The 26614-nt window shown below is 36.1% G+C and overlaps 1 protein-coding gene and 1 long non-coding RNA gene across 5 annotated transcripts; both read right to left on the bottom strand.

The window, feature by feature from the left end:
- Positions 1–511: 511 nt before the first annotated feature.
- LOC108342408 (glutathione S-transferase F10) lies at positions 512–4805 on the bottom strand. The gene is made up of 3 exons (XM_017580180.2): positions 4588–4805; positions 4413–4461; positions 512–1379 (listed from the first exon to the last, which is right to left on the bottom strand). The coding sequence occupies exons 1-3, from the start codon at positions 4729–4731 to the stop codon at positions 925–927; spliced, it is 648 nt and encodes a 215-aa protein (XP_017435669.1). The 5' UTR covers positions 4732–4805; the 3' UTR covers positions 512–924.
- A 4939-nt stretch (positions 4806–9744) lies between these two features.
- LOC128197351 (uncharacterized) lies at positions 9745–17266 on the bottom strand. Of its 4 annotated transcripts, XR_008249808.1 has the most exons (7): positions 13832–13846; positions 12131–13437; positions 11455–11820; positions 11063–11361; positions 10740–10954; positions 10112–10345; positions 9745–9989 (listed from the first exon to the last, which is right to left on the bottom strand). It is a non-coding gene; the product is annotated as an uncharacterized LOC128197351 (long non-coding RNA). The 4 variants fall into 4 exon arrangements; XR_008249806.1 differs by lacking the exon at positions 13832–13846 and adding an exon at positions 17252–17266 and having other exon boundaries at positions 11455–13437; XR_008249807.1 differs by having other exon boundaries at positions 10087–10345; positions 11455–13437.
- Positions 17267–26614: the final 9348 nt, after the last annotated feature.

The following is a 26614-nucleotide window of genomic DNA, read 5'->3' as shown; positions in this document are numbered from 1 at the left end:
TAAACTCTAAGAGGGTCCTATCAATATATGTTTGAAACTATTAAGCTTTTTGAAAATTTTATTTATTAGGTATTTCAATTTCGTTTATCTATGGGTTATTTTTCTTTAATAATACTTTAATATTTTCATATCTGTTTTTTTGTTTCTCATCCATGAGCTAAATTTATGACTGACAATAGCATATTTATGATTATTTGAAGAATGTGAATTGTGTTTTTTTTTTCTGTAATTCACCCTTTTGTAATGGTCTAACACACGCATTCTCATGCACACGCCAAATCTTGAGGAATAACAATTCGTTGTCCTAATTACATATCTCAGATGATTGTGCAAGATATTATGAGAGGTTGATAAAGTTGATGAAAAAAGTGGAGCTGATGAAACAAGTGGAGCTGATAAAAAAAGTGGAGCTAAAACTAACAGACAATTTGGCAGCACATTTAAAAGCAACTTGAAAGAACTGAGGATAAAATGATATATTTTTTGTTAATATCAGATTATCACGAAATAATTTAGGTAAAGCATTAATCAATATTTCACAGGTTAAATATATAATAACTTGTCTCCCAAAACAGAGGTTGTCCTGAGAACACTTGGGAAGCACAACTTTCTAAGAACTCATCCTTGTACCATGTCCTCAACTCAGTTTGGATATGATAATTCTTGTACCAGTGTCAAGATCCAAACTTATCAGATGTAAATAAAAATTATTTACTTTTCAACACAAGACAAGGAACACATCAAGTAATAATACTACTCCATATTCATAACTTGTGTTATTATTCAAGAGGAAAAGGTCTAAATCCAAGAACCAACCACAGGTCCACATCTTGCAGATACTTCTCCTTTATTCTCAAGCAGGTATTAGAAAACACTGAAGGCTCCTCAACCACAATGGAAATAGGGATAGAGCTAATTAAGCATCTAGACAGCGTATTTGTATAACTGAAGAACCTTCTTCCAAGATGGTCTGTTGCTGATATCATCCCACCAAGCACTCACATGCTTCCTCTCTCTCACCAAATTCCCTCTTCCAGTTTGGTTCACTAAATAATGACCAAATGGGAGATGGCTAAGATCAGCAAGGCTGAAGAACTCACCAGCCAAGTACTTGCTTTTCGAGAGCCTCTCCTCGTAAACATCAAGCACCTTCTCAAGCTTTTTATCACTCTCTTCTATCACCTTTTGGTCCGAGGGATCACCCATTAATGGGGCAAACAGAAGATTGATAACCAAGTCGTAGATTGGTGGATGAAAGTTATGAGCTTCCACTTCAAGCCATTGTTCCACAAGACCCTTTTCTTCTATTGTCTTTCCCAACAAGTCAGTTCCTTGGTCTTTATACTTCTCTGCAAAGTATCTGATTATTGCACGAGATTCTGCAACATTGGTTTGAAATCAGTGTATTAGAATGGACATAGACTATCCCACATTTGCAAAAAGGTAGAGAAAATGTATTTCGGGGAAGTAAGCATTCAACCTTTTGGATTATCCTACGTTGGAAATTTCAAACAATAAAAACCAATTCATACCACCCCACTAAGGTTTACTGTAGAGATATGTATGATGCATCAAGTATCAAACCATAACATATGTTTATCAAAAACAACTAACACCAATTTCATGAAGTAACTAATTTCTATACAACCCCAATCCCAATTACTCCTTGTAAGAACAAAGAAATAGCAATTAGGAAAGGCAATATTGAAGAGCAAGAATGAACAGTCCTAACTTCACAACTTAAACGACATTCTTGATAAATAGTTTGAACTACCCACATAAATAAAGGTTAACAAAAAGTGAAAAACATCCAAACAGAAAGATAAAAATTGAACCACCATCTCGCATATGACTTAAAAAGCTGTTATGAATATTTTTGAGTTTTAGAAATATATTTATTATATAAAGATAAAAATGTATTTATTTATTAAATTTTAAAAATTAACATTTATATATTATTAATATTTAATATTCTGTTATAATTTTGTTATCTATATATAGAACATAGGAATAAAATAAAACAAGTTCACCCATTTTACATATTTTTTATATCTTTCACATTGTTCGAAATCCTTAAATTCTTAATAGTGATATGAGATACATTTTTGTTGTCATCTTTTCAAGACTTCTAGAATATAAGGAATATTGAAACTCTGAGGTGTTCACGTCTTATGCTATAAGGGATATTGAGTTTGGGAAAGGAGAGTGCATTGAGAGGGGAGTTCTTTGTATTCTTTCTTGTATAAACTCTATCATTATAGTGGCTCCCTTCAACTCAGGTTGATTGAAGGAAGACTAGATGTAGGTTTGACTGAACCAGTATAAATTCTTGTGTTAATCTTTCTATCCATTCTCTTTTAATATTGTTTATATTCTTGTTTGATTGCATTCCAAGAAAACTCCAAAGATTTCAAAAAGCTTTTAAAAGAACAAAAATTGAAAAGGGATAATCAATTCACCCCCTCTTGGTTGAGATTATTGGTATAACTTTTTCTACAAAAGAGATTATATTGATGGGAAGTTGTTGAGGAGGATGACGTCGTTGATTTGTTGCATGAAAATCTCACCATGACCTAAATCAAAATGTCAAAGAAAAAAAGAGACAAAGGATTTTTATGTTGATAAAAAAAAACATTTTATGTTATTTTTTTCAAAACTGGTATAGATACACTCAATATGGAAAGTCCACATTCTATGCCAAATATGGACACAACAAGCATATAAACTTTCAATAACCATATGCATGAAAACGATAACAAGAATGAGAATAATAAATAATTGGTAAGAAAATCTAGAGAATTTCAGTTTGTGTAAGAAAAAAAATCCTAACTTGGTGCATATTACATGCGTACCTTAAGATGGTGACAACGGAATGGGCAATGTTGTTTGGCATGGTGGTGTGGTTAAATTGGAGAGAAGGAAAAGGGAAACCCTAAAGAGGGAATAGATATAGTTAGGGAGGGAAAAAGGAGGAAAAGAAGTAGAAGGAACAGTCCTAAACACAATGTCTTTGAGAACGAGAGAATTGCGAGAGCATCACATCATATGCAAATGCAAGAGTGACCATAATGAGAGCAGCTACCAGAAAAGCAACCTCTATGAGAGTGAGAACAACCATCAGTGAGAGCCAAAGCTGCCACTAGACGAGAAGGCAGAATAGGGAATAAGAAAATTAAAGTCTTCTACTTTCAATTCCAGTTATACATATAATCAACACAGAAAGTCTTCCACTTTATTATAAAATATTCACTATTCCCACTTTCTATACTGATCATAGTGATAATCAGTATAGAAAATCTTATCATGTTTACAATTATGTCATCATGTCACTTATTATGTCAAATGGATTATAACTGACATAATAAGTTGTCATAAAAAATTATTTTTGCACTAATGATCATGTTTTATAACTAAGAAATGTATAAACAATTAGATAATAGATTGTGGTTGTACAAATCACATTACTCATCGAAATTCTTTCAAAAAGCTTAACAAATTAGATATTTTTAAAGTAAGGATTATGAATGTAGAACAATTTCTTGTGAAAGGTAAATCAAAATTTTTTAAATATTATTTAACTGTTAGAGAAAGATTATGAATTGTTATCGATAAACAAACTTTGTGCTGTTAAAGATACAAACGACGTAAAAGTATTCAAAATTCATTTGAAAGAAAAATATTTTTTTTAGATTTGATGAAAGAATAGTTGATTAGAAGTGAAGAAAATATAAAAAAATGATCACGACAAAAAAAAATGAGTATCTTTCGAAGAAGTTTAATGTCAAAGAGAAAAAGGTATATGAAAATCTACATTCTAACATCACTAAATATTTCAATGTTATTTCCATGAAATTCATAATAAACAAATAACAATAAACAAATATGATAATGCTCATAAAAAAGGAAATATAATGAGATGTGTCAAATTAAATAAAAATATGAATTCATGGAAGAAAGAAAAAGACAAAAATTATAAGTCAAGAATAAAAAAATCATGTATTAAAAGAAAGAAAATCAAATTTGAGATTTGATATTCAAATATATATATATATATATATATATATATATATATATATATATATATATATATATATATATATATATATGCAGGAAAGAGAAATGCTATGAATATTTGCTTAGCATCTTTTATTTAAATTATCTTTAGAAAATCTTTCAGTTTTAAAAATATCTTTATATAAAAATAAAAAATATATTTATTTATTATTTAGATTTAGGAAATTAATATTTAATAATATTTTATATTCTTATACATTTTTACTCTATACATATAAAGTACATAAATAAAATAAAACAATAAATTTCTTCATATAACATATTTAATATATCTCGTATTTTCAAAAATCTTAAATAAGGAAGTGCTGCTACGCTTGTACGAAGGCTTTGTGGTTTACCATAGAGAGTATAATCACCATCTTGAATAACAGGAAGTGATCCAAATGGCTGCAGAATTATCAGACATAAGTGTAATCAAACATGAAAAAAAAAGGAAAATATTAGAAAAATCCTAAAACCAAGTGAAGGTGCAGCTCGTGGGTCAAACGCTAAGTAGCAAAAGAAAAATTGAACCTGCAACTTAAGGAACTCGGGTTCCTTATTCTCTCCCTTGAAGAGATCAACATGCACTCCTTCAAACTCAATTTCCTTCTCAATCAGACACACAACCACCCTTTTGAGGCATCCATAAATTGGACCGTACACCTTCACCACCATTTTTCTCTCCAAATTTTGTTTGTGTATGTCAGTCAACTTGTGGTTTCATGCTGTTCACTCATTGTTTTATCTTTTCCATTTTCTAGAATACTGTTCATGATTTTAGACAATTATTTATCATGAAAAAAAGTAGTATTTTACTACCTTAGGCTACTTTGAAAAGTAAGCAGACATTCAGAGTTTCTTCTAAGGGCTAATGACATTAAAAACAGACCCTTTCTTTACCAAGCATAGCAAATGCAACTCTTAAAAAAAATTGGCTTTTACTTTCTGCACCCCTACAATTTCTTTTGGGACCCCTAAATCTTTAAAATGATAAGTTTACTCTTTATAGTAGTGACTTCCAAAGGATTTTCAAAATTTTCGAAATAAATTTCTGGAGCTAAATTTGTTGAATAAAATTTTTAAATGCATGAAATATATTATGTAACAAACTTTTCGAAATAAGATTTTCAAAACAATTGTATTTAAACAGGTATAACGCCTTTTGGAACTAGTTTTTCATAATAACCATGTGAAATGTGTTTTTTTTGGCATTTTATCTCGATTTTTTTCTTTTGCAGTGATCTTTCTCTCTTTTTCTTTCTTTCTTTTTTTTATGATAATAGAAGTTGTAGTGACAACAACAATAATGTGATGTAGTGATGAATGGTAATTTAGTCTTTTTATATTAATATATATAAAAGTGTAGTTATTATTTGTGAGAATGCAAGAATCAATAGCTGAAATTGTTATAGGATATTATTAGTATTCAATCCAACGGTGGTATCGCAATGTGACGGCGAGTCGAAAATAAACGGGTTTGAGAAAAAGGTTTCAGAGTCGCCACCATAATTTATTATGGAAAAACTATGGAAACCATAAAATAAGACATGGTCTACGAAAAGAAATTTTCAGGTTCGGGAATCGGTTACGCGTAAGGGAGGTATTAGCACCCTATCGCGCCTGTCCAAAGGCAGTACCTTTAATTAAATGTATAAAGTTGACGTGATTTTTCAAAATGTTTAAATTTCCCTAAAAAAATAAATAAAAAATAAATAAAAAAAAGCTATTAAGAAAACAAAAAAATATTTTTGTTTTATGAACCCGACAAGAATTAACCTTGGTCCTACGTACATCCATTTATAATGGACAATCAGGGATCACGTAGTTCTTTATCTAAAAAAATTATTATTGATTGATTTAGATTTTTGAAAAGTAAATCTGAAAAAAGATTTGGTTTCACAAGATTGACATCCTTTTTTTGGTTTTGAAGATTTTGTATTTTTATTTATTTAAGAATGGTGGGAAAAAGAAAGAAACCGACCATAAGCCCACACATACGTATAAAAAAATTAAAAAATTATGATTTAAAAAAAACATTATTTGTGTGTAAGAAAAAAAATACCTTTAGAAAAACAACTTCAGAGTACAATAAAAAGAGAAAAAGAAAGGTGTGGGGTGACATACCTTTTTAGCTTTCAATACTCTCCTCTTTCTTCTTTGATGATTGTAGTTGACAGAACCCTTATGGGTGAGAATCTATTTTTTTTTCTATACTCTCTTTCTATTATTTCTGCATGCTTCTCTCTATTTTTTCGTCCCTCCTTTTTTCTATGATAGAGTGTGTATTTATATACACACATTATAATATTATGGAAATCTTGCCTTAATTGTGAATTAATTGACAATAAAACAAAATAGGGAAAAAAATGGTCATGATTGCCAGAAAACAAATTAAATAATATTCAAAACATTGATTATCATTGTTGTCAGAAAATCATATTTTCCTCTTTAAAAGCAACTAACGCAACAAATTATATTAATATACTATTTTAATTATTGTTTATAATTATTAGCATAATATTAATTCAAATCATTACCATATTAAACTAACATTTCAAAAATATTGTGTTTGGTATTAAAGTTATTATTTTATCCCTTTTTACCCACCATTAATTATTATTCTCTTATTTTTTATATTTTTATTGATTTACTTACCCGGACGAAATTAGGTGTTGACAGCTGCCCCTCTTTATTTGGATTTTGCTGAATAACATGAACCTTAGAGTTTTTGTGTTATCATAGTAAAAGCTAAATAAAGATAAAGACACTAATTTCGTTCTGGTCTAAAGAAAAGGAAAGAGATTACCTCGAAGCGTACTTGGTAGAGCATGTAGCAACCTTGTGGACCTTGCTGAAGAGCCGTGACACCTGTGGAGGGTGTGTCATACCCTATGAACTTTGTTTGTAAAACTTGCTGGTGAGGCGCACGAACCTCGTAAAATTAAATGGTGAGGCACACGAATCTCGTAAAATTAAATGGTGACGCGCACGAACCTCGTAAAATTAAATAGAGAGGCGCACGAACCTCGTAAAATTAAATGGTGAGGCACGAGAACCTCGTATAACTTGATGGTGAGGCGCACGAACCTCGTAAAATTAAATAGAGAGGCGCACGAACCTCGTAAAATTAAAAGGAGAGGCGCACGAACCTCGTAAAAATAAATGGAGAGGCGCACAAACCTCGTAACTTGATGGTGAGGCGCACAAACCTCGTAAAAATAAATGAAGAGGCGCACGAACCTCGTAACTTGATGGTGAGGCGCACAAACCTCGTAAAAATAAATGGAGAGGCGCACGAACCTCGTATAACTTGATGGTGAGGCATACGAACCTCATAAAATTAAATGGAGAGGCGCACGAACCTCGTAACTTGATGGTGAGGCGCACGAACCTCGTAAAAATAAATGGAGAGGCGCACGAACCTCGTATAACTTGATGGTGAGGCGCACGAACCTCGTAAAATTAAATGGAGAGGCGCACGAACCTCGTAAAATTAAATGGAGAGGCGCACGAACCTCGTAAAATTAAATGGTGAGGCGCACGAACCTCGTAAAAGCTTTTTTTTTTGTTCTTTTTTTTAAAAGCTTTTTTTTTGTGCTAGGATAAAAACTGGGCTTTGGTGCTAGAATGAAAACTGGGCTTTGGAGCCAGAATGAAAACTGAACTTTTTTTTTTTTTTGAAAATTCTGAATTTTGTCATGTATTTTGTATTCTATCGAATTCACGAATTCCTGTTGAATGTTGGCGATGCATGGTGTGCCATGTTTTTCCTATGATGATGCCTGCACTATGATGAATGTATGGGTGAAAATTCAAGTGAGACCCAAATACTTCCCGTTTTGTTTTAATTCCACGACATCCTTTAAGAATACACTCGCACCCAATGAATCTGCCTGTGATGCTTATTATTTTTGGGAGAAATTTTGAAAGTTAAGAACGACCTTATGAAAGAGATGAAAAAGGATGTATTGGATAAAAACAATATAATATTGTCAATTGCACTTTAAAAGCATTCCCTATCATGGAATCATTATAATTTTTTTTTTACTACGCCAGAATTAACTAGCAAAGGCAACCCCTCTCCATCCATTCTAGTGAGAATAAGTGCACCACCACCAAAAGTCTTCTTTACCACATACGGGCCTTCATAATTTGGAGTCCACTTGCCCCTGTGATCCTTTGGTATTGGCAAAATCTTTTTTAGGACCAGTTCACCTTCTTGGAATTCCCTTCGCTGGTATAGTTGTCCATGGCATGTTGCGGTCAATCTTTTTTCAATGAGATTGAGTTGATCAAACTGGGTTTGAACTCAATCTACTTCTTCTAACTGGTTTCCACTAACACTTGTAAGGATGAGATTTCTACCTCGAAGTGTAGTACTGCTTTTGTTCCATATACCAAAGAAAAAGGTGTTGCCCCATGATACGACTGTCGCGGTCATACAAATTTGATGTGCAATAATAATGCAGTATATAACTAGGAAGTGACTCCTAGGTCGTCTCTCAAGGACCAATTTTTGGTTCAGTCTCATATTTTTTACACGAAGTGGGGGGGTTTGTAATTTTTGTTGATGCGGAAAAATTAAAACTGGACTGGAATTTAAATAAGACAATTGAATTTAAAAACACTAAAATAAATTTTAACAATGATAAAAACAAGCGGTAAAAGATGGTAAAAACTGAACAATAAATATGCAAAAATGTAACAGCTGACAGTAAAATAAAGAGAGTTTAGAAAGTGGTAAATTCATAAAACGATAATTTTAGAAAACGGTAAATTGGAGAGAACGGTAAATTATAGGAAACGGTAAATGAAAATAAAATTCAACTTGAGAAATGCATAATGGAAACTTCAATTAAAATTCAATTCTTGAACTGGAAATTAAAACAAATCCAAAACCTCCCAAAGGGGAGGAGGAAAAATGAACACTCAGAATGAAAACTTCCGTGGCTTCTTACACTAAACTACTCCTAAAATCTCATCTTCAATCTGCTTCTGCTCTTCTTCATTTATAGCCACTTCTCCTTTTGTTGCAAACTCCCGTGACTTCTCCATTTCAGCCAATTTTTCCACCCATATTAATAAAACATTCTTTCATTGTCTATACCAAAAATAAAGTGGGCCCCTAATCCTTGTCTCCTTCTTTCAGCTTGCTGTAACGTCCCAAGTGGGGGCTGCTGGACTCTCACGGCCTCCTCCTCTTGGTGTGGTTGAAGCTGGACGCTACACCTCCATTCTTTGCTCGGACCAGCTGCTGTGTGCTTCATCCGTTTCCAACTCTGGATTATTTTTCTCCAACTTCATTCTTCATGTTGTCTTTTCTTCTAGAGCGCACTACAAAAAAAATGTTATTTAGAGGAGGTTTTTTTTTCGATTTGCGGAGGTTTTCACCCTCCGCAAAATAAATTCCGGGAGTTTTTCAAACCGCCGCAGTTTGAGTCGCCACAAACTATCTGCGGGGGTTTTTTGCGACCCCTGGTATCGGATTCAATTTGCGGAGGTTTTTCTGCGGAGGGTAAAAACCTCCTCTATTATTAACTATTATTTTGTGAGGGTTTTTAACCTCCTTTATTTTCAACTATTTAATTACAAAAAATACCTATATTTTTTATATGCTATTCAATTCACTAGCTTGCTGAAATAATAAAAAAATCAATAAAATATATAAAATTGTAAAATACTGAAAAATAATTCAAAATTAATTTCATTGATGATTTAAAATAACATACATTCATTAATAATTACAATGTAAATACAAAAAAAATACATAATATTTAAATAAAGTTACAAGATTGACCAAAAACTCTAACATTGTCAAAAATACATAATAGACTAAATATAATTATATCCTAAAAACACATCATAAACCCCCTAGCATGAGATAATCCTCTTGTACTCAAAGAAAACTCCAACTCATTTGTATCAACAACTTCCTGAAATGATAAAAGAAAAATATTAAAATAAAATAAATCACAACAGACCCTTGGACTTTAATAGGTGAAGGAAACTATAAAGAAGAAAATGAACTACCAATATTTGAATTTCAAATGCATACTTTTTGCCCTTCAATGCCTTTCACCAGAAAAACTTGCAACGAAAACCAATGCCCCTTTCCACATCAATACTGGCAACCTGAGGAGGGCAGAAGCAACAGACATGAACAAAAGGCACTTCTTTATCACCTTGATTTATCAGCATGTGAGCTTCAAATTTACGTTCAATTAGTGATCATTTTAAACTAAAATCTGGATAGCTGCTGAGGAATGGTGGATATAACTGGACCGTATCTCTGCAAACAAATGATACACAAAATTCATAAGAAACGGAAAAAAGTTTAACATATTTTGACTGATAAGCATACCTATGTGGATAAGTTTAAAAATTAATACCATGATCAAGATAAAAATAAATAAATAAACAAGAGAATGTAAACTGGAACATGAGAGATGTTTTAACACTAACCTCTACTAAGGGATCCACTTGAGGAACCTCTATGAAAAAATAAATAATATTTCCTATGCATACCTTTTATATCTTGATGATATTTTCATTGTTTTATTTTTAACTCATTTTACAATGAATAAACACTCTTCCTTACTCATATGCCTTATTTTCCCACTCATACAACAGAAGATGCAAAAACTCAACATTGTTACAACTTTAAACATAAAAATAAATCTTACTTTTGCATTAGCCTGGACTCCAGCACTAAGTAAAGTGCACAAAAGTTCAATATAGGCAGCTAGAGTAACCTGTGAGTATTCCAAACTTTGTCTGTTTCTTAAAGTTTTCGTAGTGTACCCTCACATATGGATCACTTATGCCTTTGAGATAGACAATAACAATCCCTTCCCAGGACAAGTTCAATCCAACCATTGCTTGAGCCAAAACCCGAACCCTGTACATTGAAAATTGTTAGCATGAATATCCAAGTAGTGAAAAAAAGTTGTGAGTAAAATGACTAAATGGTTGAAAGAATCACTAATTTCAAAGTGAATAAGCACACCTTCGGTCCTTCTTGGTCATCCACTCTAATTGATATTCGAAGTCTTAATTCTCCAGAACGCACTCTTTTAAGAGGGATCCATACATCCCTTACTGACCCATCAACCACTACTTCCAAAATATGGTGTAGTATTGTTCAAAATTTGCATACAAAGCACTAATTACACTATAAAAACGCCTTTCTTATTAGAAGAACGATGGTGGGCAACAAAAATGTATTGCACTTAACCTAGGAATTTCATCAAACACATACAAGGCAGCAATAATCCCCACTCCCTGTTATGAGTTAACCAGAATATCCTGCACCATTAACAATCAGTGTGAGAGACATTTTTGAAAAGTTGAATTGGAAGTGAAATCAATATGGAAAGGCGTTGCAACACCAAACGATACCGTTGTGGCCGCGATAAGTGCAGAGGCGTTTGAGAACTGTCTCATCTTCGATTAGGGTTTTATGATTTCACGAATTTGAGGATACTAGTGAAAGGTAAAGCCTCTGAAACATGAAACCTAAACCTAAAAGAGAGGTTTGGGGAAGAGTTTTAAGATTTGAGTTTTGAATCAAAAATGGAAAACATAGAACTGAAAACCCCTTTGACTGTATATGCGTCTCCCAAGTCTACGACTCCCTCGTCTAGTCCAACGTCGACCCCGAACTCCTCACCACCTTCATGATAGGCGACATCAAGCTCCTCTACAAGATCACCTTCTCAGCACTTTACAGTGGGTCGTCATTACGCTTTTTCTGGTCGAGAATGGCTGTGACGGGAAGACGGCTCAAAGAGTGTAGATGATACATGAGAAAAAGGAAGTGTTTGATGAAGTTAAGTTTAGGTTTAGGAATTTGGAGAAAAAATAAAGTAAGATAAAATTTTGGAAGAAAAAGACTGAAAAACGAAAAAAAATAAAAAGAAAAATGTATTATAATTTGGTTAGTTATGAACCTCTTTAAAAAGAACTTAAAACTTCCGCTATCATTAGGCCTTTCACAATTCAATAGAACCAAATTAAATCATATTAATTTGCGGAGGGTTTTTATAACCTCCGCAAAATAACCTCCCTTAAATACCATTTTTTTTGTAGTGGCGTGACAGCAGCTTTGAGGCATTTCTTCCAGCGTGCTTCCTTTCTTCAATTCCAGCAGCCACCGTGCACTGCCATGCTTCCAGCTCAACGTGTTGGACTCTTCATAAAAGCTGGCTGCTCTTTTATTCCAGCCGTTACATATCCAGCTTGTTTATGTTTGAACGCTGCTGTCCAAGAAGCCACTACTGTCTAGACTTGCTGGATATTGGACCGTGATGGAGCTGGACGCATCTCCTTCCCCGCTGCTGCCTCCAGCCGTGAGTGATGTTGTTACCACTGGAAAGCTCCTGGACGTTTGTTGCTGGTTGAGTGCTGCTGCCGACTTGCTGGACAGGGAAGCATCTCCCCCACTGGATTGGAGATGGCTGGACCGTGTAGGTAGCTGCAGCTTCTTCCTTTTCTTCCAACAGCCACTGTGAAACTTGCTGGGTTGCTGCACCACCGTGAATTTCTTCCTCTCAAGGTGCTGGCTTTGGATCAGTTGCTCTTCACTCTTTCGTTGGCTTGTCTTCAGCTCACAGCTCCTACTACACTGCTGGAATACCGTGACATGCTAAGTGCTGGACTGGTGGAGATGGCTGGATGCATGGACGGAGCTGCACCGCTTGCTGGCTTCTCTTCTCCAATCAACAAGTGGCTGGTTCCATCTTCCTTTCCGTTACAGCCTCTTTCTCCAAAACCAAGCCAAGAATGTTTAATCTTTAGCAAAGCTTTTCTTCCACTCCTTTCAATCAATTGTGCTGGACGTGTGACCCTATGGGACCGTGTGATGTCTCTACATCTTTCAAGCCAATTTGGTTTCTCCTCCAATGGTGGCCCTACATGTTGTCTCCCACTTAAAATAAACAATACTCTTCATTTGTTTTGCCGTGAATGCTTCTTCACCAAGGAGGTGGCTCCCACTTTGACTTCAAGCTTTGATAATCTCTTGGCAAATGAATTTTCCAGCAACTTGCTATCTTCCAAACACGTGAGAGATGTTGTATGTGCCCCTCCATTATGCTTCATAACTTTCAAGAATTACATGGGATGGTTTGCCGTGCATCTCCAATTCATTTAATATTCATTGATTATGATTCATAGAAATAACCGTGAGTGGTTCCCCCAGCATGTCCCATGTCTTCATAATTTTCTTCAATCAAGGAAAGGCCGTGTGCTATGTGCTTGCTTATAGATAAAAGAAATGAGAATGTGCTTCATCATTAACGAGTTGCTTCTCTTCAATTTAATCAATCATTGTGTGCAAATGAATGTTCTTCAAAATGTCCTAAAATATTTTCAGAGTTTTCCCTACAATTTATAATGCAAATAATTAGTCTCAGATAATTCAAATTAATTAAAATAAGAATTTCTGATCGAATTAAGCTCAATTAAGTAAAATGGGAAAATACTGGACAATTATGCACAATTCCCTAATTAAATCTAGTACAATAAGCTAAGTGAAGTGAAGAAAATAATGATTCATCAAAATAGACCACACTTAGTCTTTTGCACTCCTGGGCAAAATTAAGACGCAAATCAGGGAATAGTTCAAAGGACTTTCAGGAAGGTGACACAAATGCAGCATAAAGAAAACAAAGACTCACAAGAGAAATAAACATAATTTACACAATTCTCAAGAATTCTGGACAAATAAAAGAAGTAGAAAATGTCCAACACGTAATCAAGAAAAACAGATACTTACAGAAATCTTCCAAGCAATTCAATACATGGAAAAATAATCCATCAGCTCAAGAGGTGATTTGCAAAATAACAAAACCTCACAGATGCACTAACAGTGTTTCTCTCGAGTGTTTAAGGTAAATCAATGTCACTCAATGCACTCAAGAAAGCAAACACAAGCAGACTTGGCAAGTCTCTAATTATTAATACTTAAAACATATGCATGTTCAGATCTAAAGGTCTTTCAGGATTGTAATGGGGCCAAGGACAGGGGAGGATAAATATGGATAAGTAGCTATAGCCCAAAAGAAATAGAGGAGCAATGGGGAATAAGTGGAAATACAGTAAAATTTCACCCAACCTCTAATTCGATCCTCTTCTCGACTCCATTATTTACAAAATTATATAATTTTTTTTATCATTTTTTTTTTCTCATCATTTTTTTTCTTCATCCTGTCTCTTTTTTTCTTTTCTCTCTCTACACACAACAGGATATAATTTATATTTTCAGAACATGATGAGGAACCAACTAGCCAATTCATCAAAATTCCCAAGGAGACCACACTTATTCACAAAACATTCTTATAGCTCCAGACTTTCCTAAGGTTAAGATAATCATGGTTTTTCACTTAGGGTCAGTGTATGAGCTTTAAAACAAAGAAATAGGGAAAGTATAGGCTCAAAGGGGTTATCAAAGGATAATATCAAGGTAGGCTTATTTGGCTAAAGAGGCTCAAGAAATAAAATGCCTGTATCATTTCTAAACATGCATATCAATCAAGTATTATAAAAAAGAATCAAGCCAAGGCATATGTGCAAGTGATTAAGGCTGTCGCGGCCCCTCAAAAAGTGATTGCACGAAAATAATGCAGTACAGTATAACTAGGAAGTGACTCCTAGGTCGTCTCTCAAGGACCAATATTGTGGTGGTTCAAGTCTTAGATTTTAACATGAAGGGGGGGGGGGGGGGGGGTTGTGAATGTTTTGATGCAGAAAATTAAATAAATGCAGTGAAAATAAAGTTGATGAAAATGTAAATCAAGCAGTGCAGTAAAAGTAAAACTGAAAAACGTAAATTGCAGAAACAGTAGAATTCAGAAAATGGTAAAAACAAAAACGGTAAATTCAGAAAATATTAAATTGCAAAACAAATAAACTTTTGACAGAATTTAAAATGCGCAATTTGAAATAAGGCATGAACTGAGATGAAATTGATTTGAGCATAAACTTGCAGTAAATTAGAAAATGACAATGATTTGATCAAAGCTTTAAACGTGCAGATGAAATTATAAATTGCAAGGTAATTCGCAGATGAAGAACATTGACTGAAAAACACACTGTAAATTAAATTTCAACTGAAAAACAAACTGGAAAACAAACAACCCAAAACCTCCCCAAAGGGGGAGGGGGGAAAATGAAAGCTGCACAAAACGTAAATTGCTCTCTACACTACACTACTCCTACTCCTAAATCTACTGAGTTTTCTCTCCTGGATGCTTCTCCATTTATAGCCAAAACTCAGAACCCGTGAGCCTCTTTTCCTTGCATGCTGAGCAATAGTTTTCTGTCCGTGAGAAAATAGGGTGAGGACCCCTCAATCTTGTCCTCTTGCACACCATTCCAGCACATCATCCTTTTTGCTGGACTGCTCCAAGTTGTGGCTGGACCGTGACCGTGAAGCTTTTCTTCGCCTGGACCAGCTGGACTTCAATCAGCTGCTGTCATGGACCATGTAAACCGTTAGCTCCTTCTCTTGATGTCAAACCTCCGTGCCTTCCTCCCTCTTGGTGGCTGGACTTCTTCTTCAAACTCAGCTGCTGGACGTTGTTGCTGCCCAAGCTTGGACCGAGAACTCCCATCTTTGTTGCATGACGAAGCTGCTGTGTGCTTCCATTCTCTGCGTGAAAACAGGCCCTCCATGTGCTTGATATCTACATTCAGCCCCCTCTTCTTCTCTACATTCCAGCATGTGTGCTTCTTCCTCTCTACTTCCGGCCCTTCTTCACACAGTTGCATGCTTCTCCAAGCCTTGCTTCTCTTCAACGTGTTGCTGGATGTTGTTGTTGCTGCACTTGGACGCCTTTCTTCTTCTTTTCCAGCAGCCACCGTGAACACCTCCTGCTTCAGCTCTTCTCCCTTCATACGTCCGTAGCTTCTCATGCTTCCTAGCTTCTTGGACTTTGTCTTCTTTGCTGGACCGTGAGATTTGCCAAGCCATCACCGTTTACCACTTTTCTCCAAGAAAGGAAGAAATAATCACTCACCGTGAGCACCTCCTGGTGTGACAAAACTGCTGCTCATCTCCTTGCTTCCAACTCCAGCAGGCCGTAAGCTTTCTACCATTCCACAAAAGCACAAAACCGTGAGCTTCTTAGCAAGTAATGCATGTCTCTTTTGGAATGAAAGAAGCACCGTCCAACTCACTCCCATGTGCTTTGCTGCTAGATGCTTTCTTCAAAACAACACCAGTATTCTCCTAAATTAAAAGAACCGTGAGACTTCAAGAAGTGTGCCCCTCCTTCGTTCTTGCTACTTTGAAAATGAATTTTTCATGGGGCCTTGTGTATACAAAACCGTGGGCTGGACTTGCAAGGTGGTCCCTCTCTTTTCTTCCAAAACCGTGATGACAAAATGAATGGGTCGTGCTCTTCATTTTCCATGATACTTGAGCAATTGTGTGGGTCCGTGGGCTTCCTTAAAAAATGAATATGCAAAGCCAAATGGAGTGGAACATCACGTCAAAAATTCTGCACTCCAAGCCAAAGGATTCCACCTCTTTCTATGTGGGCTGTGTCACCACTTCTTTCTCCTTTACTCCACCTAACATTATTTTTCCAAAATGAAAGCTTCACGTGGACTTTTGCATTCCAGCCAAGATGATTTTAAAAGTATTTTCTATGTGAATGTGGCACATAAACCTTGCTGGACGGTCTCCATAGGCCGTATACAATGCAAATACATTTTTACTTTGTTTCTCATTTTTAATTTAAAATGTAATTGATGAGAAATTTCTCTTTTAGTCCTAAAATATTATCCAACAATTTCCCTATAACTAATAATGCAAATAATTAGTCTCAAATAATTCAAATTAATTAAAATAAGAATTTCTGATCAAATTGAGCATAATTAAGAAAAATGGGAAAATACTGAACAATTAAGCATAATTCCCCGATTAATTTTAGTACAATAAACTAAGTGAAGTGAAGAAAATAATGATTCATCAAAATAGACCACACTTAGTCTTTTGCACTCCTGGGCAAAATCAAGACGCAAATCAGGGAAGGGTTCAAAGGACTCTTAGGACGGTGACAGAAAACTCAACAGACAGAAAAATAAAGACTCATAAGAAAAATAAATCGAATTTACAGAGTTCTACAAGAATTCTGGACAGATAAAAGAAGTAGAAATTATCCAACACAAATCAAATAAAGCAGATACTTACAGAAATCTTCCAAGCAATTCAATACACAGAAAAATAATCAATCAGCTCAAGAGGTGATAACAAAACCTCACAGATGCACTCACAGTGTTTCTCTCAAGTGTTTAGGGCAAATAATTTCAACTCAATGTACTCAAGAAAGCAAACACAAGCAGACTTGGCAAGATTCTAATATCAAAACTTAAAACATATGCATGCTCAGATCAAAAGGTCTTTTATGGTTATAATGGGGCCAAGGACAGGAGAGGATAAAATATGGATAAGTAGCTATAACCCGAAAGAAATAGAACAGCAATGGGGAACAAGTGTAAAAACAGTCAAATTACACTCCAAACCTCTAATTCAATCCTCCTTTCGACTCCATTGTTTATAAAATTGTTTTTCATTTCTCTCTTTTTCTCATCATTGTCCAAGCAACATGCACATCTAAGCACGTGAAGGAGATTGTCCAGCGAGGGGCTACACCATTTCATTTTCTGTTTGGAGAAACGTTGGCAGCAAGCAACCCTTGAGAAGCGTTCCAGCAGCTTGGAGGATGATACGACTGTCGCGGTCATACAAATTTGATACAAAAATTTATGCAGTATAATTACTAGGAAGTGACTCCTAGATCGTCTCTCAAGGACCAATTTATGTGGTTCAGTCTTAGATTTTAACACGAAGGGGGGGTTGTTTTTGTAATTTTTGGTTTGACACTGAAAAATTAAATTGGAAAGGCAGTAAAAATAACAGACTGTAAAAACAAGATTAAAATAGTAAGACGGTAAATAAATTGCATGAAACAGTAAATGTATAGAAAATGGTAAATTTAGAAAATGGTAAAACTTAACGATGCATAAAACAATAGACGGTAAAATAAGAGACGGTAAAAATAAAATGCTTAAATGAAAATGACAAAGATTCATGTAATGATTCAACACTTCAAATAAAATTCCAGAAACTAGACCTGAAAAAGATAAATTGCAAAACAAATACACTTCTGAAAGAAATTAAATTGTGCAATTGGAAATAAGCAATGAACTGAAAATGGAAACAAAACCTCCCCTACGGGGAGGAAGAAAAATCAAAGCCAGCACATAAATTGCTTCCTAATTCCTACTCCTAAACTCTAATGAATTTCTTCTTTGCTGCTGATGCTAATTTATAGCTATTTCTCTGGAGAAACTCTCGTGACTTCTCATCTTCTCATTTTGCCCGTGAATCTACAAATCCTTAGATGTGCCAAAGTCAAGAAAGTGGGGCCTTGCTTGTCTTCTTCCTCATTGTGGCCGTGAGCTACTCCTCTTTTCCAGCCAACCATGCTTTGCAAAGAAACCGTGAGCATCCTTCTTCTTTACAAGCTTCAACAGTATGGCATCAATACTTGGAGACTTCTTCCTTGCATTCCAATTCAGCCGTGACCTCTCCATTCTCATCCAAAATCCAACACCATGAGTGCCATTTCTTTTTCTTCTTTCTTCTCCCTTGAACGTAGCTGCTGCCAAGCTGGATGGTTTTTCTAATGCTAGACCAGAACTGTAGAGCTTGCTGGACTGTGAAGGCCGTGAGTGCTTCTGCCATCTTCCGTCCAAGCTGCTGCTGCTTTCCACCGTGTGAAGTGTTGGGAGTTCTCTTCTTTTCCCAGCAGCTGAAATGAAAGCCGTGAGCCTTTCTCTATAAATCAACACATCCCTTTTTCTCTGTTTGAAACTGCTTCACGTGGCTGGACTGCTGTCCTTCATTTCTGGATCTGCAACCAAGCTATTATATTGGACCAGCCGTGACTTCTTTTCTCTCAACATGGTGGATGCTTGCTTCCTTCCTTGTGCTTGTTCCGTGAACATACCATTCCAACGTTAGCCTCCCAAAACCGTGATCTTCAACTCCTAGGTGGTGGCTGGATTACAGCACCGTTTTCCATTTCAGTTTTCACACGTCCAGCCCCTCTTCTTCAACCATTTCAGCTGCTTGCTTGGGCCACTTTGCTGGATGAAGGCCGTGAAACTCCTTCTTTCTCTCAACATCATCCTTCTTCTTTACTTCCAGCAGCTACCGTGGACTTCCATGCCTCTTCTTCTTCATTCTTCCAAGTGCTTGCTAACATTGGTGGCTGCTCCAACTCTAGGCCGAGAAGGTGGTTGCAGCTGGAAGTATGGCTTCCTTCTCATTGAAATGTGTGGTGTGTGTTGTTTCAAAGCAATTCTGAAATGAGTGATAGTGGACATTTTATTTTTCAACAAAACCGTGACCTCCACTAAATGGTGGCCCCTTATTTGATTCCAACTAAGGCTTTTCATACAATTCTCTTGTCATGAAATAGATTGCTGTGTACGTGCTATTTCCAAAGCATGGTGGTCCCTTCATCATTTCACTTTAAGTCTTTAATGTTTTGCCAACGTGAATTCACCAAGCTATTCTTCCAAAACATTTGATAAAACCGTGTAAATAAGTGGTGGCCCCCTCTTAGATTCCAACTTAGATGCTTGCCAAATTGAGTTGGTCGTGTGGTGTTGTAGTTGCACTTCACCTTCCATTTCATTTAATATTTATGCCCAGCTTTGTAAAAGAAAAAACCTTGTGTGTGTGGCCCTGACTTTTCAATAAAGGTGGTCCCTCTTTAATTCAACATATGTGGTGAATGCTTTGCCCAAAATAATATGGGGTCATGTGTTTTTATGAAGAATTAAAAGCATAGCATTTTGGAGTTCTTACACCTTCACGTAAACTTTTCAAAGTGGTGGCTCCCATGTTGTCTAGCCAAAAACAAATGGAGATAAAAACAAACCATTCATCATTCCATTTTTTTCATGTGTTGGACGTTAGCTTCAACCATAGTGGCCCCCCTCCATTTTGCCAAATGCTTTGCCAATTGCAAAATCATTGTAAGATGCCGTGTACAAAATGAAAATAAATTTTTCATTTTATTTCTCATTTTAGTTTAAATTGTTCTTGATGAGAAATTTCTCTTTTGAGTCCCAAAATGTTATCCAACAATTCCCCTACAATTAATAATACTAATAATTAGTCTCAGATAATTCAAATTAATTGAAATAAGAATTTCTGGTCAATTTAAGCACATTTAGTAAAAATGGGAAAATACTGGACATTTAAGCACAATTCCTTGATTAAATTCGGTACAATAAGCTAAGTGAAATCAATAAAATATTGACTCATCAGAGGAACACGTTGATGGCTGGAGACGGAGAGAAAAACCAGCAGCACCTTCCACTGTCCAAGCTCCAACTTCAACACGTCTGGACCAATTCCAGCAGCAAGGTCCGAGAATGAATGTATGGACAGCAGAATGATGAAGCATGGGCATCTGAATCCAATAATAAAAATTGAAGAGAAGTGTTGGGATTAGTGGAGAAGAGGATGGCAAGAAAAGAGAAGCTGATGGCTTTGCAGTCTTCACGTGGGGAACCAGCATGGGAGTAAGCTAGAAACTTGGAGTAGCACATCACATTCTTTTATTGAAGATAATGGCTCCAAAGCATGCGTCAAGGGGAGCATTTAAATGACTGAATTTTCCACTAAGATTTGTCCCTGCACGTGCATTATATGAGTATGGAGAGAAGATGGCTTGGTCTAGGATGAAGAGAATGCCAACGGTGCTGCCAAGCTTTCACGTCCAGCAGCTCCAACACGTCCAACTCCACCACTTCTCACGCATCCAGCACACCTTCATGTTGCAGCTGCTATGGAGTTTTTACAGCCTCATTTGGCAGCATTCCATGCAACCACCGAGAGGGAGAGAAAGTCATGGCCAGCTCATGGAAGCAGCTCCAAGACGCATACTGCAGCACTTTGGAGTGGAATATTTCGTGGAAAAATATGGGGGACACCATGTCCCACATGCACTCAAAGTATGGAGAGGAAAGATGGCTTTCACGTGCAAAAGGGAGCTAAGTCTTTCAGAATTTTATATTCCACACGTTCCTAGAAGGAAAGGCCACCACTTACTTAATTCTTGTAAGCTGTCCACACACTTAAGCTGTCCATGGTACACTAAGTTTCACGTGGGAAGGTATGGTCAGCAAGCCAAAAGGAATTTGGTTTCTTTGAAAATGTGCAAAAAGGAAAAGAGTAAACGTCCAAACCAATTTGTTGACAAGGAAGTATGTATGTGGACATTAGATAAAGAAAGATGTCCTTGCACACTAAAGATGTTTGTCACGGCTTGGAAAATGAGTAAGGTTAGCAAAGCTACTGGAAGCACATACACGTTCATTTCAATTATCTGAAGCATAGCTCCATATTCACGGCCAACTTCTTGATGGGAAGTGGAAACCACACACATGCATGGTTTCTGTGGAAGTAGGTCACAGATCCATTCTTCACTACCTCCTAACCATCCGGCAAACATCCATCATCCAGCAAGGATTTCCATCACTTGTTGAGCTGGAAAGAAGAAACAGTCACGGACATCCATTGTTCACACAGCTGCACAAGTGGAGGGTCCTTATTCTCTTGTTTGGATTGAAGAAGAGTGGAAGAAGTTGGGCACACCAGACGGAAAAGAAGGAGCAATCACACACGGAGTACGTGATGACAAAATTTCAATCATCTGTGAAGTGGTGAAACCAGAAATGGAGGGGCCTTACATTTTGTTTTGGACCATTAAAGAGCACACAGATACGACTCTTACCACAATAAAAGGAGAGCTTTGGACAGAAGAAACGGTAGTAGGAGTAGGAGTAGGGGTAGCAGACAGATTCCAGTAGCGTAGGAGTAGTGTAGTCTGGAGTTCATTTATCCCCCTCCCCCTTGGGGAGGTTTTGGGTTTATTTTCATTTTCCAGTTTGATGATGTACTGAATCTTAATTTTTTTTCAGTTAAAAAAAAATAAATAGACCACACTTAGTCTTTTGCACTCCTGGGCAAAATTAAGACACAAATCAGGGAATGATTCAAAGGACTTTTAGAAAGGTGACACAAACTCAGCAGACAGAAAAATAAAGACTCACGAGAAAAATAAACAAAATTTACAAAGTTCTCAAGAAGTCTGGACAAAGAAAAGAAGTAGACAATATCCAACACATAGTCAAGAAAAGCACATACTTACAGAAATCATCCAAGCAATTCAATACATAGCAAAATGATTAATCAGTTCAAGAGGTGATTCAAAAATAACGAAACCTCACAGATGCACTACAATGTTTCTCTCAAGTGTTTAAGGTAAATCATTGTCACTCAATGCACTCAAGAAAGCAAACACAAGCAGACTTGGCAAGTCTCTAATTATCAATACTTAAAACATATGCATGTTTGGATCAAAAGGTCTTTATTGCGTTGTAATGGGGCCAAGGACAGGGAAGGATACAATATGGGTAAGTAGCTATAGCTCAGAAGAAATAGAGGAGTACTGGGGAAAAAGTGGAAATACAGTCAAATCTCACCCAAACCTCTAATTCAATCCTCTTCTAGACTCCATTGTTCACAGAATTGTTTCTCATATTTCTCTTTTTCTCATCATTTTTTTTTTCATCCTGTCTCTTTTCTTTTCTCTCTTTATCACACAACAGGATATAAATCACATTTTCACAACATGATGAGGAACCAACTAGCCAATTTATCAGAATGCCCAAGGAGACCACACTTATTCACAAAACACTTCTATAACTCCAGACTTTCCTAAGGTTTAGGTAATCATTGTTTTTTACTTAGGATCAGTGTATGAGCTTCAATCACAAAGAAATAAATACAGTATAGGCTCAAAGGGGTTATTAAAGGATAATAACAAGGTAGGCTTATTTGGCTAAAGAGGCTCAAGAAATAAAATGCCTTTATCATTTTCTAAACATGCATATAAATCAAGTCTATAAAAAAGAATCAAGCCAAGGCATATGTGCAGGCAATCAAGATACATATCACACAAGAAAGAAAATTAAGTGGCTCAACTTCTCACACAGGGTATATTTGTCATAATTAACTCAACCTCTTAAACATTTTTAATCATCTTCCAAGCAGAGAAAAGAAAGGATTTCAAACCATAAGTATTAAGTAAGTGAAGGAAAAGTCTACAACTTAGACATCATCCAGAAATCAAGAGAAAAATGTAAAATTTATTGCACACAAAACACACTAAAAACAACTTAAAACAGAAAAAATTTAGCACACAAAAACAAAAAATTTAACACACATAATAAAGAAAAATCATATTCTTCCCCAGTAGACCACACTTAAACTACACATTGTCCTCAATGTGTCATAGTTATCAGATTAACAATTTAGAATAATCAAGATAGACAAGTGTAATAAAAGTGGGGAAATGGGAAGAATGAAAAAGAGAGGAAAACGATTATTTAACATTACTATTTTGACACCATCCGCATCATCATATCATCCATCAGTAAATGCTAATATTTCTTCATCGACATCCATCAGTAGATGCCTAATCACCTAACATCCATCAGTAGATGTCAAGCAGCTTCCATTAGTAGATGATGTCTTTACTGCCATTAGGAACAACATTTAACCTAAAAATAAATAAAAAACTTAAACACACAAAGAAAGAAAATCAAGTCAAAATCAAGTAATAAAATAAAGTAAAAAAAAAAATTCAGAAAATTGGGCCATCATTCATCGTAGCAGCATCCCTCAGTAGATGCTGTTATCTGAGTCCTTTTAGCATCCCTCAGTAGATGTTGTCCAGGATTCATCAGCAGATGTTGTTATTACTGCAAAACAAAAATCAAATCCATACACACAACTAGGTCCAGAATTTCCCCTAGTCATCAGTAACAACACTCTATAACAATGAAATGATAGCACAAAATTTCAAAACAGACAAAATATCAAAGCAAATAAAACACTCATGCATTAAAAATAAAAGACAAAACATATATTTACAAAACGAATATTAACAAAACAACAAACCTAAAACTAAACCAACCATTGATTGATCCCCGGCAGCGGCGCCATTTTGGTGATGAGCGGGTCGCACCGCTCACAAAAGTTGGTTGCACGAAAATATGCAGTATATTTTACTAGGATTTGACTCCTAGGTCGTCTCTCAAGGACCAATTTTATTGTGGTTCAGTTTTAGATCTTAACACGAAGTGGGGGGGTTGTGAAAGTTTTGATGCGGAAAATTAAATAAATGCAGTGAAAATAAAGTTGATGAAAATGTAAATCAAGCAGTGCAGTAAAAGTAAAACTGAAAAACGTAAATCGCAAAAACAGTAAATGTGCAGAAAATGGTAAATTCAGAAAACATTAAAACAAATAAACTACTGACAGAATTTAAAATGCACAATTTGAAATAAGGCATGAATTTAGATGAAATTGATTTGAGCAGAAACGATTCTTGCAGTGAATTGAAAAATGACAGTGATTTGATCAAAGATTTAAATGCAAAACGATAATGCGAAGATGAAAATAACGTTCAAGAACATCATCTGAAAAAAAATTAAGATTCAACCAAACTGAAAAATTAAACAACCCAAAACCTCCCCAAAGGGGAGGGGGAAAAATGAAAGCTCGGCACACTCTCTACACTACACTACTCCTACTCCTAAATCTACTGAGTTTTTCCTATGGATGCTTGCTTCTTTTATAGCCAAAACTCAGAACCCGTGAGCCTCTTTTCCTTGCATGCTGAGCAATAGTTTTCTGTCCGTGAGAAAATAGGGTGAGGACCCCTCAATCTTGTCCTCTTGCACACCATTCCAGCACATCATCCTTTTTGCTAGACTGCTCCAAGTTGTGACTAGACCGTGAAGCTTCTCTTCTCCTGGACCAGCTGGAGTTCAATGAGCTGCTGTCATGGACCATGTAAACCGTTAGCTCCTTCTCTTGATGTCAAACCTCCGTGCCTTCCTCCCTCTTGGTGGCTGGACTTCTTCTTCAAACTCAGCTGCTGGACGTTGTTGCTGCCCAAGCTTGGATCGAGAACTCCCATCTTTGCTGCAGCCACCGTTCCAGTCCCTTCAACGTGTGCATCTTCTTCACTCACGATTGCAGCTGCTCCAATGGTTCTAGCTGGATGTTTTGTGCAGGTTTGGACGTGAATGCTGCTGCTGCTTCTTTCTCTCGCATTAGCCTTCTTCTTCTCTTCCAGCTACACCCGTGAAGTGCTCAACCGAGCTGCTGGAACTGTTTCATTTGCCGTGAACCATCCAGTGCACCTCTTATGCTTGCTGCACTTTGCTGGACCTGCTTGCTGTGTGAAGGCTGGTTGTGAGCTTCACTTCTTCCAGCTTTCCCTTCGTAAGCTGCTGCCATGCCGAGACATCACAGCCCCTCTTCTCCTGCTTCCAGTTCTCACCGTTCACCACTTTTCTCCAAGAAAGGAAGAAATAATCACTCACCGTGAGCACCTCCTGGCTGTGACAAAACTGCTGCTCTTTTGGTGGTTCCTTCCCAACTTGACACCACACGCTTCTTGCTTCCAGCCATGACAACCTTCCTTACCGTCCAGCCAGTTTCCAAAGTAAACCATGCCTCCACTTAACCGTGTGCAGCTATCCAAGTGCATCCCATGCTCCTCTTTAATTGCTCATGGACCGTGTTGAAGCTTTGCTGCTTTATAAATTGGAAATAAGACTTGAAAGGTGTTCCCCAAGTTCCGCGAGGGTGGCGGCCAGCTGCCAAGCCAATGATAGTGCTTCTACAAAAATACTTGACATGATTCCCCTGGACCGTCCCTCTTTTCTCCAAACTCTCCCTGTCATCTTCACTAAAAATATTAAAGAAAGGAAATATGGCTGCCACCTCTTTGTCTCCTAGCAAAAAAAATGAATATTAAATAGTATAACATGTGGAATGCATGCACGGCTGGTGTGATGTTATAAGCTAAATGATTATTTAAAATTCAAGAAAAGAATTGCTTAGTGCTTGCTTTCTCTTTCACGTAATCATTTTCTTTTTCAAAATAAAATCACCTCCTCCTAAGCAATTAAATGCACGGTGCTGCTTTCTTTTTAAAAGAATATGAAATTCACATCTTCTCAAGCCATTTTCGAACACATAATTAAATAAATTTTCAATTTCTCATTTTAGTTTAAATTGTAATTTATGAGAAATTTCACTTTTGAAGTCCCAAAATATTATCCAAAATTTTCTCTGCAATTACTCATACAAATAATTAGCTCAGATAATTCAAAATAAGTAAAATAAGAATTTCTGATCAAATTAAGCACAATCAGTAAAAACAGGAAAATACTGGACAATTAAGCACAATTCCCTGATTAATTTTAGTACAATAAACTAAGTGAAGTGAAGAAAATATTGATTCATCAGCAAGCAATCAAGAGTCATATCACACAAGAAAGAACATTAAGTGGCTCAAATCTCACATAGGGTATCTGTGTTATAATCAATTCAACCTCTTGAACACATAATCATCTTTCCAAGCAGAGAAAAACAAGGATTGCAATCTATAAG

This window comes from Vigna angularis, chromosome 6, assembly GCF_016808095.1.
Source record: "Vigna angularis cultivar LongXiaoDou No.4 chromosome 6, ASM1680809v1, whole genome shotgun sequence".
Lineage (NCBI taxonomy): Eukaryota > Viridiplantae > Streptophyta > Magnoliopsida > Fabales > Fabaceae > Vigna > Vigna angularis.
Note: the sequence above shows the minus strand (reverse complement) of the source record. Positions and strands in the feature narration are given on the sequence as shown.